The sequence below is a fragment of the Cherax quadricarinatus genome, chromosome 31, assembly GCF_038502225.1.
Source record: "Cherax quadricarinatus isolate ZL_2023a chromosome 31, ASM3850222v1, whole genome shotgun sequence".
Classification (NCBI taxonomy): domain Eukaryota; kingdom Metazoa; phylum Arthropoda; class Malacostraca; order Decapoda; family Parastacidae; genus Cherax; species Cherax quadricarinatus.
In genome coordinates this window covers 33799240-33816560 of record NC_091322.1, presented here as the reverse complement: position 1 = coordinate 33816560, position 17321 = coordinate 33799240, and the positions used below count along the sequence as shown (strand labels likewise).

The window sequence follows — 17321 nt, the reverse complement described above, 5'->3', positions numbered from 1 at the left end:
TGCAATTTTGCGCCTGTATCTCATTGTCTAAAACATATCATTTGTGCTTCTGTGAAGCACAAATGTAGTTAACTGTTATTTAAACCCTGAATGTTGGCAAAAAGGAAGGGGGATTTACCATTTGGGATGTCTGGGTTATAGGACTGTACTTCTGGTACTTTACCATCTTGTAAAATTAAAGAATAAAAAGGCACAATAAAGTTACTGGAACAATACACAAATAACTCAAACACAGGATAATGAAACTTGTAACAACATTTTGGTCCAACTTGGATCAATAACTAGTCACACACTGACTCTTGTGTCACTATCACTACTCCCTTCTTATTACCACTTCTGCCACTACTGCACAAATTACTACTACCACCACTACCGCTTCCTCCTCTCATTCTCCCACCCCGCATTATATATTCTGGCTCCCTTCCCTTCATGCTTCTGTGTGACCAGTTAATAGTCTAAGTTGGACTGAAACATTGCTGTAAGTTTCATTCTTATATTTGCAGGTTATTTGTGTATCTTGTACCACTAACATGGCACCTGGTATACATACACCTTCTCTCTCCTGTACTGGTTGTACCTCAAGCTATTTTGTGTTTGACTCTGGTGTGAAAAACTGATTATTTGTGTTCTACTGCCAATTTGGATTCAGGCCTAATAAAAATGCTAATGATGCTGTTATACACATGCTAGAACATACATACACTGCAATAGAGAAAAAAGAAGTCCCACTGGGGATCTTCATTGACTTACGTAATGCTCTTGATACAGTTGACCATGACTTGCTCCACATAAAATTGTCACACTATGGTATAAGAGAGCACTCCCTCAACTACCTCAAGTCATACCTCAGCAACAGAAGCCAATATGTGTACACAAATGGGGCAAACTCTTCCGCACAACCAATTACAGTTGGTGTCCCACAGGGAAGTGTCCTTGGCCCTCTTCTCTTTCTCCTATACATAAATGACCTACCAAATGCTTCACAATTACTCAAACCCACACTATTTGCAGATGACACTACATACGTCTTCTCTCACCCGAGCCCAGTCATGCTAGCCAATACTGTAAATACCGAATTACAGAAAATATCTACCTGGATGAGGACTAACAAACTTACACTAAACATTGACAAAACCTACTTCATTCAGTTTGGTAACAGAGCTACAGATGTCCCTCTTAACATAATGATAAACGGATCACCTATCACAAAGCTAACAGAGGGAAAATTCTTAGGAATACGCCTTGATAATAGACTCAAATTTCATACATATATACAACAAATTTCTAAGAAAATTTCCAGGACTATAGGCATACTATCGAAGATACGGTACTATGTTCCACAGTCAGCCCTCCTGGCCCTATATCACTCTCTTATTTACCCCTATCTCATCTATGGAATTTGTGCATGGGGCTCAACAACAATTAACCATCTCAGACCACTAATTACCCAACAAAAGGCTGCAGTCAGAATGATAACAAATTCCCACTACAGGCAGCACACTCCACCAATATTCAAAACACTAAACCTACTCACCATACAAAACATCCATACTTATTACTGCACCTATTACATACACAGAACACATAACTCTGATATTAACCCTCCCCTCAAACATCTCCTTGCCAACCTCAACAGAACACACAACCATAACACTAGGCACAGATCACTCTTTGATGTTCCTTGTGTCCATATCACACTATGCAAAAACTCAATGCACATAAAAGGCCCTAAAATCTGGAATTCATTACCTGTCAATATAAAAGAAACACTACCTGTTCATAAATTCAAGTCTCTTCTCAAAGATCACTTACTCACCCAAAACCAAATAAATACTGAATAGCTGAACCTTATAAATTGTATATCTTAAATGTTTCTCACAATTATATCACATAAATGTTAAACCTAAGACCCAATCTAACTTTGTTATTTTTTAAATACACTACCTAACAGAATACTCCATTCTACTGAATGTACAACAATGCATGCAACCATATGACCTGTCTTTGTAATAGTACTCATTTGTGCTTTATTGTTATCTGTTTACAATAATGTTTTGTCACTGATTACATCATTGCTTAGTTAATCTTAAGTTAATTTTAAGCCAGCCCGTAATGCTATGTATACAAGTGGCTTTGGCATGCTGCTCTTACCAGTATTTTTTTGTACCTCTGTATGTATGTTCAAATTATTAAATAAATAAATAAATAAATAAATAAATAAATGTATATTATCATCATTATTACTAAGTGATAAGATAATGGCCCTAGAGTCATAGTATAGTACTTCAGTTATTTCTCAATCTTCCAGGCATGACTTTCTATGCAGTGACTTCTTTAACCCCTTGACTGTTGCAACCCCCAATCCTGAAGTGTCTCCTGGTGTCGCAAAATTTAAAAAAAAAAAAATTATTTTTTCTTATGAAATGATAGAGAATCTTTACCCGATTGTAATGACACCAAAAACACGAAATTTGATGGAAAACTGACAGAATTACACTCTCAGCGATATTTACAAATCGGCGATTTCGCCCACTTTGAGCCCTATTTTCGGCTAATTCCATTGTTCCAGTCGACCAAACTCATAGCTTTAGAACTCCATTTTTTCTATCGATTGAGTACAAGAAACTGCCCATTTACTGATTTCAACTACCCAATAACATGGTCAGAAATTTGCAATTTGGCAAATGTCACGAAAATTAAAAAATATGACAATTTCAAAATAAAGTCCAGAATGAACAATGCAGACATTCCTGGCTCTAAAATAACATTTTCTTTGTTTATCAGTCATGTCTCCAAGCCCCTCTGATATTACTCTTGCTTTCTATTTTGAATTTTTATCAAACAAAAAATAGAAGATTTACTGTTATGTAGACTGCAATACTGTAATAATTGTATAAATAACATCAACCCATTCATGACTGCATATTAGAATGGCTAGTTGGATATTTATTGGATAATGACATCATTTGTTTACTTTTGAACATCGGCAAAAATCAAACATTTCCCCTACTTTGAGCTCCATTTCCAGGTTCTTTTTATAGTAAAATCAATCAAAATCACCTCTATTTCTATAATATGTTTTCCATTCTATCAAATGAGACCAAGAAAATGAGAATACATCCATAAATACTATACGAAAATAGACCACAGAGTCGGCATTTTAATTAAAATAAGACGGTCGGAGTTTTTTTTTCTCATTATGCACTGCATGCTCCAGGATTTTTTTTATATGGTGCACACTGACCACATAGACCCATTCTCTCACATGTGGGCCTACCAGCTTTCTGCTGCTTGATTTGAAGCCACTAGAATTTATGAGTATATATACATCAAACACGGTACCTCGTAAGACATATATATACGACCTCGACAGTCAAAGGGTTAAGAAAAGGTAAAAAAAATTATTGGAGGCATTTTATGATAGATGATTAGGCCTTATGCTCAAAGACTTTTTCTATTTAATAATCTCATGCTCAGCCTAAATTGTCATCAAATTAGCACCTTGGTGAAATGCCATTAGATTCAGCAGAGAAGGAATATTGTACATGGTTCATTAGCTAATACTATAGACAGAGATGCAAGTCATAGCTCCATGTCTTCCTTTGCGGATGACACCCGGATTACCATGGCAGTGACCTCCATCAAAGGCACCGCGAGACTCCAAGCGGACATCAACCAAATCTTCGAATGGGCCACTCAAAACAATATAAAGTTCAACGAGGAGAAATTTCAACTACTCAGATATGGGAAACTTGAGAAAATTAAAAATGTATCAGGGTATACAACAAATTCTAACCATACAATAGAGCAGAAAAATAATGCGAAGGACCTGGGAGGGAGTGATAATGCCAGAGGACCTTGCCTTCGAACACCACAACAATGTATCTACCTCATCTGCTAGGAAAATAGTAGGATGGATAATGAGAACCTTCAAAACTAGGGATGCCAAGCCCATGAAGATTCTCTTCAAATCGCTTGTGCTTTCTAGGATGGAATACTGTTGTACACTAACAGCCCCCTTCAAGGCTGGTGACATTGCAGACCTGGAGAGTGTACAAAGAACTTTCATGGCACATATATGCACAATAAGGCACCTAAATTACTGGGAACAGTTGAAGGTACTCAATCTGTATTCCCTGGAATGCAGGCGAGAGAGATACATGATAATATACACTTGGAAGGTCCTGGAGGGATTGATACCAAACCTGCACACGAAAATCACTCCCTATGAAAGCAAAAGACTTGGCAGAAGATGCAACATTCCCTCAATGAAAAGCGGGGGTGCAACGAGTACACTGAGAGACAACACAATAAGTGTCCAAGGTCCAAGACTTCAACTGCCTCCCAATCTACATAAGGGGGATTACCAATAGACCCCTGGCTGTCTTTAAGAAGGCACTGGACAGGCACCTAAAGTCAGTACCTGACCAACCAGGCTGTGGTTCATATGTCAGTTTGCATGCAGCTAGTAACAGCCTGGTTGATCAGACCCTGATCCACAGTGAGGCCTGGTCTCAGACCGAGCTGCAGGGGCATTGACCTCCGAAACCCTCTCCAGGTAAACTCTAGGTAATAAGGCAATAAGAAATAAAATCTTTATATGCCCTACCATGGGGGGCCATTATTAAAACAAAGTAGCCTCTGAAAAAAAAACTTTACTAAAGTCTAAAAATGGAATGCTTTCAAAGATCACAAAATTAAAAATTTGAAGAGAACACTGAGTTGCAGGTTTGTTCTATCTTTAAAAAACTGAAAAACTAGGCAGTGATATACCTGTGACTGCAAGAAAGTTTAAAATATTTTTAAAATAAAAGTTTTTAACCATACAAGATCCCATTTCTGGCATTTTAGGAAAAATAAAAAAAAAAAAAAATTTCAGACAAATCAAGAAGCAAACTTTTTGTTATTAGCTAAAATTTCACTTCTAAAGCAATCTCCTGGCTAAGACATCTCTTGAAATAATAGCATTTGCCAGTACAGGTCGGCCATCACTAATCCGGCATCATTGGGACCTGCAGTGTGCCGGATTAGTGAGTTTGCCGGATTACAGATTAGTTAGGTTAGAATACACTTAATTAACCTATCAATACACACTTTCTACTGCATCTTCCTCATTTTCATCACTGCTTTCTCCTCTACTGGCTTTCTGTTGTGGATTTACAACAATCTACACAATTTCTGAGTCAGTATAATGATGAAATTGGAATCGGTATAATGATCCGAGTTAGTATAATGATGAAATTTGAAATTATGCTAGCAAAAATTAGTGCCAGATTACTGATGGAACCGGATAACTAATTGCCGGATTAGTGATGGCTGACCTGTACTTCAAATACAGTGGAACCTCTACTTGCGAGCGTGTCCACGTGCGAGTTTTTCTAAATACGAGCAGTCGATGGGTCGATTTTTTGCTTCCATATGCGAGCAAAATTTCCACAAGCAAGCAGACCTCAAGGCAGGTTCCTTGACACCGGTGAGGGGCTCTTGCTCTTGATCTCGGGAATTGTATCTCATTTGTTTGTTGGACTATCTTATTGAAACTTGGGCAATGTATGATGGAAAGATGCTTCTTAACGTACACCAAAAATGAAAGAAATCTAAGCATAAATAACAGAGTTCACTTCTCAGCAATTAGCCACCCCTTAGCGGTAATTTCGAATGGTTTTTATGGTTGTATTCTCATTTTTTTGGTCTCATTCGATAGAATGGAAGATATATTACAGAAATACATATGATTTTGATTGCTTTCACGATGAAAAGTGCCTTGAAATTGAGCTCAACCTAGGAGAAATGGTCCACTGCTTGGCAGTGTCAGAGTAAACAAATGATGCCACTATCCATTTCAATATGCAGTCGTGAATGGTCGTTGACATTATTTATACAATTATTACAATAAGGAATAACAGTAAATCTTATATCTTTTGTGTGAATAAAAATTACAAATTATTTATATAATAATAATAATAATAATAATAATAATAATAATAATAATAATAATAATAATAATAATAATAATAATAATAATAAAAATAATAATACAGTGGACCCTCGCCTTACAAACGCATCGCATTACGTTAAATCTGCCATAGGAAGCATTTGAACGCAAAACTTTTGCCTTGCCATACGTGATTCGTCCGGGACACGTCCCACGTGTGGCCTCAGCGCCCGTGTTTACAAGCCAGCCAGTGCAATCGCATCTACGCATACATTCGGTACATTTCACATTATCCCAGTGTTTTTAGTGCTGGTAACTGCAAAATAAGTCACCATGAACCCCAAGAAAGCTTCTAGTGCCATCCCTGTGGTAAAAAGGGTGAGAATTAGTACGGAATTGAAAAAAGAGATTAAGGAAATGTGTGCAAAAGTGGGTTGAACTGCAAACCTTTACGGATGAAAATCACCCTGACACAGCTACTGCAAGCCGTATTGGCAACCTGTACAATGACAATGTTATGGCCCATTTTAGGAAAGTCTTAAAGGAATGGGAGGTACAGAGCTCTATGGACAGATTTGTTGTGCGACAGAGGTCCAGTGACTCTCAAGCTGGTTCTAATGGCATTAAAAGAAAAAGAGAAGTAACCCCTGAAAAGGACTTGCTACCTCAAGTCCTAATGGAAGGGGATTCCCCTTCTAAACACTAACTTCCACACTCTCCCTTCCTCCCATCCCATCAATCATCACCAGATCTTCAATAAAGGTAAGTGTCATGTATTCTATTCTTAGTAGAGTAGTAATTGTGCATGTCTTCTTCAGTTTGTGTGTATTAAAATTAATATTCATGAGGTAAAAAAAAATTTTTCATACTTTGGGGTGTCAGGAACGGATTAATTTGATATCCATTATTTCTTATGGGGAAAATTAATTCGGCTAACAATAATTTCAGCTTACGATGAGCTCTCAGGAACGGATTAATATCATAAGGCGGGGGTCCACTGTAATAATATGTATAATAATATGTATAATAATAATACATATAATAATAATAGTATAATAATATAATACAATAATAATAATAATAATATGTATAATAATAATACATATATAATAATAATGTACTACGTGTAATAATTATAATAATAGACGGCTTCAAAAGGCCGTCACTAGATGGCAGTGTTTACCACAACAAAGAGGGAGTGGTTGTAGCCACCTCCACCTGTTACATAATGACATTTTATTCATTCTAGAGTATTTATCATGTTTCTATGTTATTTATATTGTGTGTTATGTCATATTAGATGAACTGTGATAGATAAATAAGCCATATAGATGATATCAGCAAAATTATTCATGAAGTATTTTGCCCGGTCTCCAGACACTCTCTCGTCCACCGCCGACACCACCCATACCACTACATGAATGACATATTTTATTCATTTTAGAGTATATATCAGGTTTCTACATTATTTATATTGTTTATTATATCATATTAGATGAAGCAAGATAGAAAAATAAGCCATAGAGTTGACATTAGCAAAATTATTGAAGTACAGAATTCCACTGGAACGGATTAATTCCATTTCAATTAATTTAAATGAGGAAAACTGACTCTGCAAAGGAGCAAATCCAGTTGCGAGAAAGGTCATGGAACAGATTAAACTCGCAAATAGAGGTTCCACTGTATATGAATACAAGATTTTATGTTTTCAATAAGAACACTTAGAAGTACAAATGATGAAAGTAGATAGTTTAGAGCCTGAATGGTGTACATACTCAGCTAGAAAGATGTACAGTCAAAAAACAACGAAACTCTAAAGTTTAAATACTGTACTATACGTATTTGTTTATAAGTAATGAAGAAACACGGAACAGAAAAGGAAGAAATTTAAGAGTAGCAGGTACTGCAAGGACGAACACATTTATTGACAGGATTACAAAAGGGAAACATTACTCAGTGAACATGGAGGTAGGCTTATAGTACTCCTAGCCATGACGAAAGAGTGAAAGACAGGCTTAGAATAAAACTAAATATATCAAACCATCAGGCTTTTGCACTGCATTAAGCAAGAAATGGGATGGAGAGAGGAAGATAACTAACCACTCAGAGAGGGAAAGTAGAGGAATACATATAGGAAAGTTTCAGGACATAAGAGGCACAGGACAAACAAGGTGGTCATGTCCACCTCCATCAACTATAGGCAAATATAATATACAAACAGGCAGATGTATATTTGCCAATATGTCTAAAGTTTTTTATTTAATACCTCTCTTATGTGGAAGTGCTGGTGAGATTCTAAAACGAGTGAGCTTCTTTGTAGACATCTGACAAGCCTCATGTTGTTTTCCTCTTCCTCGTGCCTGATCAAGAGAGTGCCACACTCTAGCCATAGCTTTCATGCCTATAAAATAAACAAACATTTAATGTACACAGCTGAACATAGATCAAACATCTGACATACTTTCTAGTCACAGGAAAATTATAAAAAAAATCAACATACCAAACATTGTCGATAATAAGTCACTAAAATATCAAATTCTAAAACTATACTGATACATGGGGGCAGATCAATCAATGGCCAACACCACCGCTTCTTCACTTTTGATGAAACAGAGAATAAAATTTCCAAATTTTACCTATAGGCAAAGAGTTATGGCCAGGGTCATTTTGAGATTAATAATTGACCTTGCAAATTTCAAAAAGCCATAACCTTCTTCCTGTTGGTCATAGCCCTATAAATGCATACTGAATTAGCACGATCAGGAGATTCTTAACCCTTTCAGGGTTTCCGACATACTATTACGGCTTACGCACTAGGGTTGACGTACTAGAATGCCTAAATTCTAGCGCCTTCAAATCTAGCGAGAGAAAGCTGGTAGGCCTACATATGAAAAAATGGGTCTGTGGTCAGTGTGTGCAATATAAAAAAAATCCTAGAGCACACAGTGCGTAATGAGAAAAAAAAAATTTGACCGTGTTTTTGGATTAAAACAGCGACTTTGCACTGTATTTTCATATGGTATCTATGGTTGTATTCTAGTTTTCCTGGTCTCGTTTTATAGAATGGAAGACATATTACAGAAATTGAGATGATTTTGATTGGTTTCACAATGAAAAGTGAACATTAAAATGGTTGTTAGGTAAGACACATATGCAACAGTTAGGTATCTTTAATAAAGATACCTAACTGTTGCATATGTGTCTTACCTAACAACCTGTCGGTATTTTATACCATTTTAATGTTCAATCTGTCAGACACTGCAACACAAGGGTATCTTGGTACAGACCTGCAATCAACTTCGACAACTTCCACTAGTGAGAGGGGCTGGATTTGAGAGGGACCTCTCAACATCTGAGTTCTTACCTCTCCTACGTCTCACCTCTTGGCGCTATAAAAAGCTCCATCCTGTCACTTCTTCTCCATATTGTTTCATACTATGGAACAATGCTCTTCTCCAGACTGAGGGACTGACCACCTCAAAACTTTAAGGGTGATGGACTGATTACATCGTCTTCAAGTATCTTCTGCTTCTATCAACTTTTCTGTACTTGACTGAAGAAGCCTACTGTGTAGGCGAAACGTTTCATAATAAAGATACCTAACTGTTGCATATGTGTCTTACCTAACACAATGAAAAGTACCTTGAAATTGAGCTCAAAGTAGCAGAAATGTGCGATTTTTACCAAAGTTCAAAAGTAAACAAATCATGCCAAGCGTCCAATACACTTCAACTGGTGAGTCTAATATTCTTTCACAAGTGTGCTGATATTATTTATACCATTTCTACACTAATGCAGTCTGCATAACAGTAAATCTTCTATTTTTTGTGAGAGGGGCCTGAGGACGTGACTAACGAACGGAGAACTTGTTATTTTAGTGCCAGGAATGTCTGTCTTGTTTATTCTGGACCCTATTTGGAAATTGGCATCTTCTGAAATTTGTGTGAAATTGGCAAAATTGCCAATTTCTAACCACTTCATTGGATAGTTGACATTGGTAAATGGGTGGTTTCTTGTACTCATTCGATAGAAAAACTGGAGTTCTAGCAAAATAAATATGATTTTTGTCGACTAGTACACAGGAATCAGCCGAAAATAGGGCTCAAAAAAGGCAAAATCGCCGATGCGTAAAAATCGTCGAGACCGCTAACTTCGCAAGAGCATAATTCCGCAAGTTTTCCATCAAATGTTATACTTTTGGTGTCATTATGATCGGGAAAAGATTCTCTATCATTTCCTAGGAAAAAATAATTTTTTCTGAAAAAATTTTGACCCTGAGAACGAGTTGAGGAGAGGGCCTCTCAACCCTGAAAGGGTTAAAATACCACCCTTGCTGATATCTGGCGATATAAAAATTTGACCTACAAAGTTTGAAGTCATTATCTGAGCTTTCAGATACTGAACTCCAGAAAAAAAATATCAAGTAAAAATTGGTCCTACCCTTCAATATATTTTTGACTTATTTTAAGAGGTTTTCCTGGTCAAAGACTGGCCAGCGGGGGAACTAACCCCCGAAACCCTCTCCAGGTACATATACTCCTGCAGCCCAGTCTTGAACCAGGCTTGTCTGGTGCTTGCCCGGTCAAACAAGCTAATGTATCTGGTGGCCCACTGGTCCATTCATGAGAGCCTGGTTAATCCAGCACCTGGCAGAGGTACTGAAGTTTCTTCTTGAAAACTTCTACACTTTTTCTGTCAGTTTCTGATATCTTTTGGTAAAATGCTGAATAGTCTGGGCCCATGGATGTTGATACAATGTTCCCTTATTGTACCCACAGATCTCCTGCCTTTCACTTGATTTATTTTATACTTCTACTCATACATCTCACTCCAGTACACTGTTATGCCAAGGGCATTTTTCATTACTATTTAGCAAAACTGGATACATCAGCAGTGTGTTACTCACACCGGATGAAGCGAGAAGTACAGGCAAGTCTCTCAACATCTGCTGCCCCTATACACATAAGAGTACAGATACCTAGGAGTTCACCAGTTGTTATGGGTTGCATCCTAGGAGAGGGGACCTAAAGATCCCAACAGAAACAAGCCACAGTGCCTAACATTCTTAGGTTCTTGTGTATTAACCTTCTGAGATTATCTGTCCAAGGAAAATCTTTGAACTTATTACTGTACTGACTACAGGTGGTACAATGAATCAAGTGCAAGTAGACTTGATGGCAGAGAAGGTATACAAAATATTTTCTTAGCAAAACCCAAGGCAAATACCACATCCAGCATAGGGCCCTTAATTCACCATCTCTCAAGTAGATCTACAGCCTTGATGCAAGTGTCACATATGTAAATTTATGTCTTAATCATAGCACCTTCAAATACAGTGGCACCCCGGTTTTCGTCCTTAATCCGTTCCAGAAGGTCGGTCGAAATCTAAAATGGACGAAAACCAAAGTAACATTTCCCATAAGAAATAATGTAAATCCAATTAATCCATTCCAGACACCCAAAAATATTAACAAAAAATACATTTTATACAGAATAACTAATATTACATACAGAAAACAATGAGAAATAAATATAAAGCACTAATTTTAATGGATAAATGAACATTTAAATCACTATTATATACCTTTATTGAAGACTCTTGTTGGCGTATGGAAGAAGGCGAGGAGGGAAGGGGGGGAGAGAGAGAGAGGAGAAGTTATTGCTTGGAAGGGGAATCCCCCTCCACTGTATTCTGAAACCAAGACAACAGTGCATAAGTGTTTGCAATAAAGCTAACAGAATCCTTAGCTCATAGCAAGATGTATAAATAATAGAAGTCCTCAGGTTATTCAACTCTATATATCTTTGGTTAGGCCTCATTTAGATTATACTGTGCAGTTTTGGTCACCGTATTACAGAATGGATATAAATGCTCTGGAAAACGTACAGAGGAAGATGACAAAGTTGATCCCATGTATCAGAAATCCTCCCTATGAGGATAGACTGAGGGCCCTGAATCTGCACTCTCTAGAAAGGTGTGGAATGAGGGGGGATATGATTGAGGTGTATAAATGGAAAACAGGAATTAATAAAGGGGATGTAAATAGTGTGCAAAAAATATCTAACATAGACAGGACTCGCAGCAATTGATTTAAATTGGAAAACTTCAGATTCAGGAAGGATATAGGCAAGCACTGGTTTGGTAATAGAGTTGTGGATGAGTGGAACAAACTCCCGAGTACTGTCATAGAAGCAAAGATGTTGTGTAGTTTTTAAAAGTAGGTTGGATAAATACATGAGTGCGTGTGGGTGGGTGAGAGTTGGACCTGACTAGCTTGTGCTACTAGGTCGGATGCCATGCTCCTTCCTTAAGTGACGTGTCTGACCTTGCTAGGTCAAGGTATGGCTTATTCCAGTGGGAGAATTGGACCTGCTTCACATAGGTCAGTAGGCCTCCTGCAGTGTACGTTCTTTCTTATGTTCTTATCTGTTAGCTTTATTGCAAACACTTATGCACTGTTGACTTGGTTTCAGATTACAGTGGACCCCCACATACCGTTGGCCTTACATAACGTTAAATCCGCATACCGATACATTTTATCGCTAAGATTTTGCCTCGCATACCGCTAAAAACCCTGCTCAACGCTGTTCGTCCGAGACGCGTCTAATGTGCGGCCTGAGCCAGCCTCACATGTTCCGCCAGTGGCATTGTTTACCAGCCAGCCTCCGCAGTAACATCCAAGCATACAATCGGAACATTTCGTATTATTACAGTGTTTTTGGTGATTTTATCTGCAAAATAAGTGACCATGGGCCCCAAGAAAGCTTCTAGTGTAAACCCTACAGCAATAAGGGTGAGAATTACTATAGAGATGAAGAAAGAGATCATTGATAAGTATGAAAGTGGAGTGCGTGTCTCCGAGCTGGCCAGGTTGTATAATAAACCCTAATCAACCATCGCTACTATTGTGGGCAACAAAACGGCAATCAAGGAAGCTGTTCTTGCCAAAAGTTCAACTGTGTTTTCGAAACAGAGATCGCAAGTGATGGAAGATGTTGAGACTCTTATTGGTATGGATAAATGAAAAACAGATAGCAGGAGATAGCATCTCTCAAGTGATCATAAGTGAAAAGGCTAGGAAGTTGCATCAGGATTTAATTAAAAAAAATGCCTGCAACTAGTGATGATGTGAGTGAATTTAAGGTCAGCAAAGGTTGGTTTGAGAGATTTAAGAAGCGTAGTGGCATACATAGTGTGATAAGGCATGGTGAGGCTGCCAGTTCGGACCACAAAGCAGCTGAAAAATATGTGCAGGAATTCAAGGAGTACATAGACAGTGAAGGACTGAAACCTGAACAAGTGTTTAATTGTGATGAAACAGGCCTGTTTTGGAAGAAAATGCCAAGCAGGACCTACATTACTCAGAAGGAAAAGGCACTCCCAGGACAAAAGCCTATGAAAGACAGGCTTACTCTGTTGATGTGTTTCAATGATAGTGGTGATTGCAAAGTGAAGCCTTTATTAGTGTATCACTCAGAAACTCCCAGAGCGTTCAGGCAAAAGAATATCCTCAAGGCTAATTTGTGTATGCTGTGGAGGGCAAACAGTAAGGCATGGGTCACTAGGGACTTTTTCTATGACTGGTTACACCATGCATTTCCCCCCAATGTGAAAGATTACCTAACTGAAAAGAAATTAGACCTTAAGTGCCTCCTGGTGCTAGACAATGCCCCTGGTCATCCTACAGATGTGGCAGAGCGACTTTATGGGGACATGAGCTTCATTAAGGTGAAGTTTTTGCCTTCTAATACCACTCCTCTCCTGCAGCCCATGGACCAGCAGGTTATTGCAAACTTCAAAAAACAAAAAACTGTACACAAAAGCTCTGTTTGAAAGGTGCTTTGTAGTGACCTCAGAAACTCAACTGACTCTAAGAGAGTTTTGGAGAGAGCACTTTAATATCCTCAATTGTGTAAACCTTATAGGTAAGGCTTGGGAGGGAGTGACTAAGAGGACCTTGAACTCTGCTTGGAAGAAACTGTGGACAGAATGTGTAGACCAAAGGGATTTTGAAGGGTTTCAGGCTAACCCTGAGAGGAGTATGCCAGTTGAGGAATCCATTGTGGCATTGGGAAAGTCCTTGGGGTTGGAGGTTAGTGGGGATGATGTGGAAGAGTTGGTGGAGGAGGACAATGAAGAACTAACCACTGATGAGCTGCTAGATCAACTTCAACAGCAAGAGGCCAGACCTGAGGAAACTGGTTCGGAGGAGGGGAGAGAGAAATTGAAGAAGTTGCCTACTACAAAGATTAAGGAAATCTGTGCAATGTGGCTGAAAGTGCAAACCTTTATGGATGAAAATCACCCTCACACAGCTATTGCAAGCCGTGCTGGTGACTATTACACTGACAATGTTGTGAAACACTTTAGGGAAGTCATAAAGGAACGAGAGGTACAGGCCACTATGGACAGATATGTTGTGCGACAGAACTCCAGTGACTCTGAAGCTGGTCCTAGTGGCATTAAAAGAAAAAGGGAAGTAACCCCAGAAAAGGACTTGACACCTCAAGTCTTAATGGAAGGGGATTCCCCTTCTAAACACTAAGACTCTCCTCCTCCTCCCATCCCATCAATCATCACCAGATCTTCAATAAAGGTAAGTGTCATGTAATTGTGCATGCCTTTTTCAGTTTGTGTGTATTAAAATTAATATTTCATTTGGTAAAATTTTTTTTTTTCATACTTTGGGGTGTCTTGCACGGATTAATTTGATTTCCATTATTTCTTATGGGGAAAATTAATTTGCATAACGATAATTTCTCATAACATTGAGCTCTCAGGAACGGATTAATATCATTATGCGGGGGTCCACTGTACTGCTATCCAGAACTCCTAAATCCTTTTCGCAATTCGTAATATTAAGATCTACATTATTTAGTTTATATGTGGTACGGTTATTTTCCTGTCCCACATTTAGAATTTTGCATTTGTCTATATTAAACTGCATTTGATACTTCTTCAACCACTGCATCATTCTATTCAAATCATCCTGGAGTGTTCTAATGTCCGCATTAGAATGAATTGGACGGCCTATTTTGGTTTCATCAGCAAATTTGCCTAAGTCACTATTTATTCCCTCATCTATGTCGTTTATGTAGATTGTGAACAGAGAGGGGCCAAACACTGACCCCTGTGGAACACCGCTTGTGATGTGCCTCCATTCTGATTTCTCCTCATTTATGCAAACTCTCTGCTGTAAAGTAAAAGGACACAAGTGCAACTAATGTGACATTTTATTGTGGCAACGTTTCGCTCTCCAGGAGCTTTATCAAGCCATTGTCACATTAGTTGCACTTGTGTCCTTTTACTTTACATATTGTCGGTAATTCTACCAACTTTATTACAAATTCTCTGCTGCCTATTTGCTAGCCATGCCTCAACCCAGGAAAAAATTTCTCCTCCTATTCCGTGTGCCTTAAGTTTTCTCAACAGCCTCTGATGTGGAACTCTATTGAAAGTCTTACAGAAGTCCATATACACAATATCATATTCAGTACCATGATCTACCTCCTCAAATACAGTGGACCCTAGCTTAACGAACGCATCGCATAAAGTTAAATCCGTCTAGCGATACATTTTAACGCAAAAATTTTGCCTCGGCTAGCGCTAAAAAACTCGCTCAACGCGATTCGTTCGAGACGCATCCACGTGCGGCCTGAGCCTGCCTCACTTGTTCCGTGGGTGCCAGTGTTTACAAGCCAGCCACCACAGTCGCTTCCAAGCATACAATCTGAACATTTCATATTATCACAGCCCTTTTAGTGATTGCACCTGCAAAATAAGTCACCATGGGCCCCAAGAAAGCTTCTAGTGCCAACCCTACAGGAAAAAGGGCGAGAATTACTATGGATATTAAGAAAGAGATCATTGCTAAGTATGAAAGTGGAGTGCGTGTCTCCGAGCTGGCCAGGTTGTACACAAAACCCCAATCAACCATCGCTACTATTGTGGCCAAGAAAACGGCAATCAAGGAAGCTGTTCTTGCCAAAGGTGCAACTTTGTTTTCGAAACAGAGATCACAAGTGATAGAAGATGTTGAGAGACTGTTATTGGTGTGGATAAACAAAAAAAAGATAGCAGGAGATAGCATCTCTCAAGCAATCATATGTGAAAAGGCTAGGAAGTTGCATGACGATTTAATTAGAAAAATGCCTGCAACTAGTGGTGATGCGAGTGAATTTAAGGCCAGCAAAGGTTGGTTTGAGAGATTTAAGAATCGTAGTGGCATACATAGTGTGATAAGGCATGGTGAGGCTGCCAGTTCGGACCACAAAGCAGCTGAAAAATATGTGCATGAATTCAAGGAGTACATAGACAGTGAAGGACTGAAACCTGAACAAGTGTTTAATTGTGATGAAACAGTCCTGTTTTGGAAGAAAATTCCAAGCAGGACCTACATTACTCAGGAGGAAAAGGCACTCCCAGGACATAAGCCTATGAAAGACAGGCTTACTCTGTTGATGTGTGCTAATGCTAGTGGTGATTGCAAAGTGAAGCCTTTATTGGTGTATCACTCTGAAACTCCCAGTGTTCAGGCAAAACAATGTCCTCAAGGCTAATTTGTGTGTGCTGTGGAGGGCAAACAGCAAGGCATGAGTCACTAGGGACTTTTTCTATGACTGGTTACACCATGCATTTGCCCCCACTGTGAAAAATTACCTCCTGGAAAATAAATTGGACCTTAAGTGCCTCCTGGTATTAGACAATGCTCCTGGTCATCCTTCAGACGTGGCAGAGTGACTTTCTGCAGAAATGAGCTTCATTAAGGTCAAGGTTTTGTCTCCTAATACTACTACTCTCCTGCAGCCCATGGACCAGCAGGTCATTGCAAACTTCAAAAAACTGTACACAAAAGCTATGTTTGAAAGGTGTTTTGTAGTGACCTCAGAAACTCAATTGACTCTAAGAGAGTTTTGGAGAGATCACTTTAGCATCCTCAATTGTGTAAACATTATAGGTAAGGCTTGGGAGGAAGTGACCAAGAGGACCTTGAACTCTGCTTGGAAGAAACTGGGGCCAGAATGTGTAGACAAAAGGGATTTTGAAGGGTTTGAGGCTAACCCTGGGAATCCTATACCAGTTGAGGAATCCATTGTGGCATTGGGGAAGTCCTTGGGGTTGGAGGTTAGTGGGGAGGATGTGGAAGAGTTGGTGGAGGAGGACAATGACAAACTAACCACTGATGAGCTGCTAGATCATCTTCAACAGCAAGAGGCCAGACCTGAGGAAACTGCTCCAGAGGAGGGGATAGAGAAATTGAGGAAGTTGCCTACTTCAAAGATTAAGGAAATGTGTGCAATGTGGCTTAAAGTGCAAACCTTTTTTGATGAAAATCACCCTCACACAGCTACTGCAAGCCGTGCTGGTGACTATTACACTGACAAT

General features: G+C 38.8%; 1 protein-coding gene across 1 annotated transcript in view; it reads right to left on the bottom strand.

The window, feature by feature from the left end:
* Nucleotides 1-17321, bottom strand: part of LOC128696391 (uncharacterized) — a 102796-nt gene that overhangs the window by 69218 nt on the left and 16257 nt on the right. Inside the window, exon 3 of the mRNA XM_070090330.1 lies at nt 8202-8336. Coding sequence (XP_069946431.1) covers nt 8202-8336 — 135 coding nt within the window. The remainder of the gene's footprint in view (nt 1-8201; nt 8337-17321) is intronic.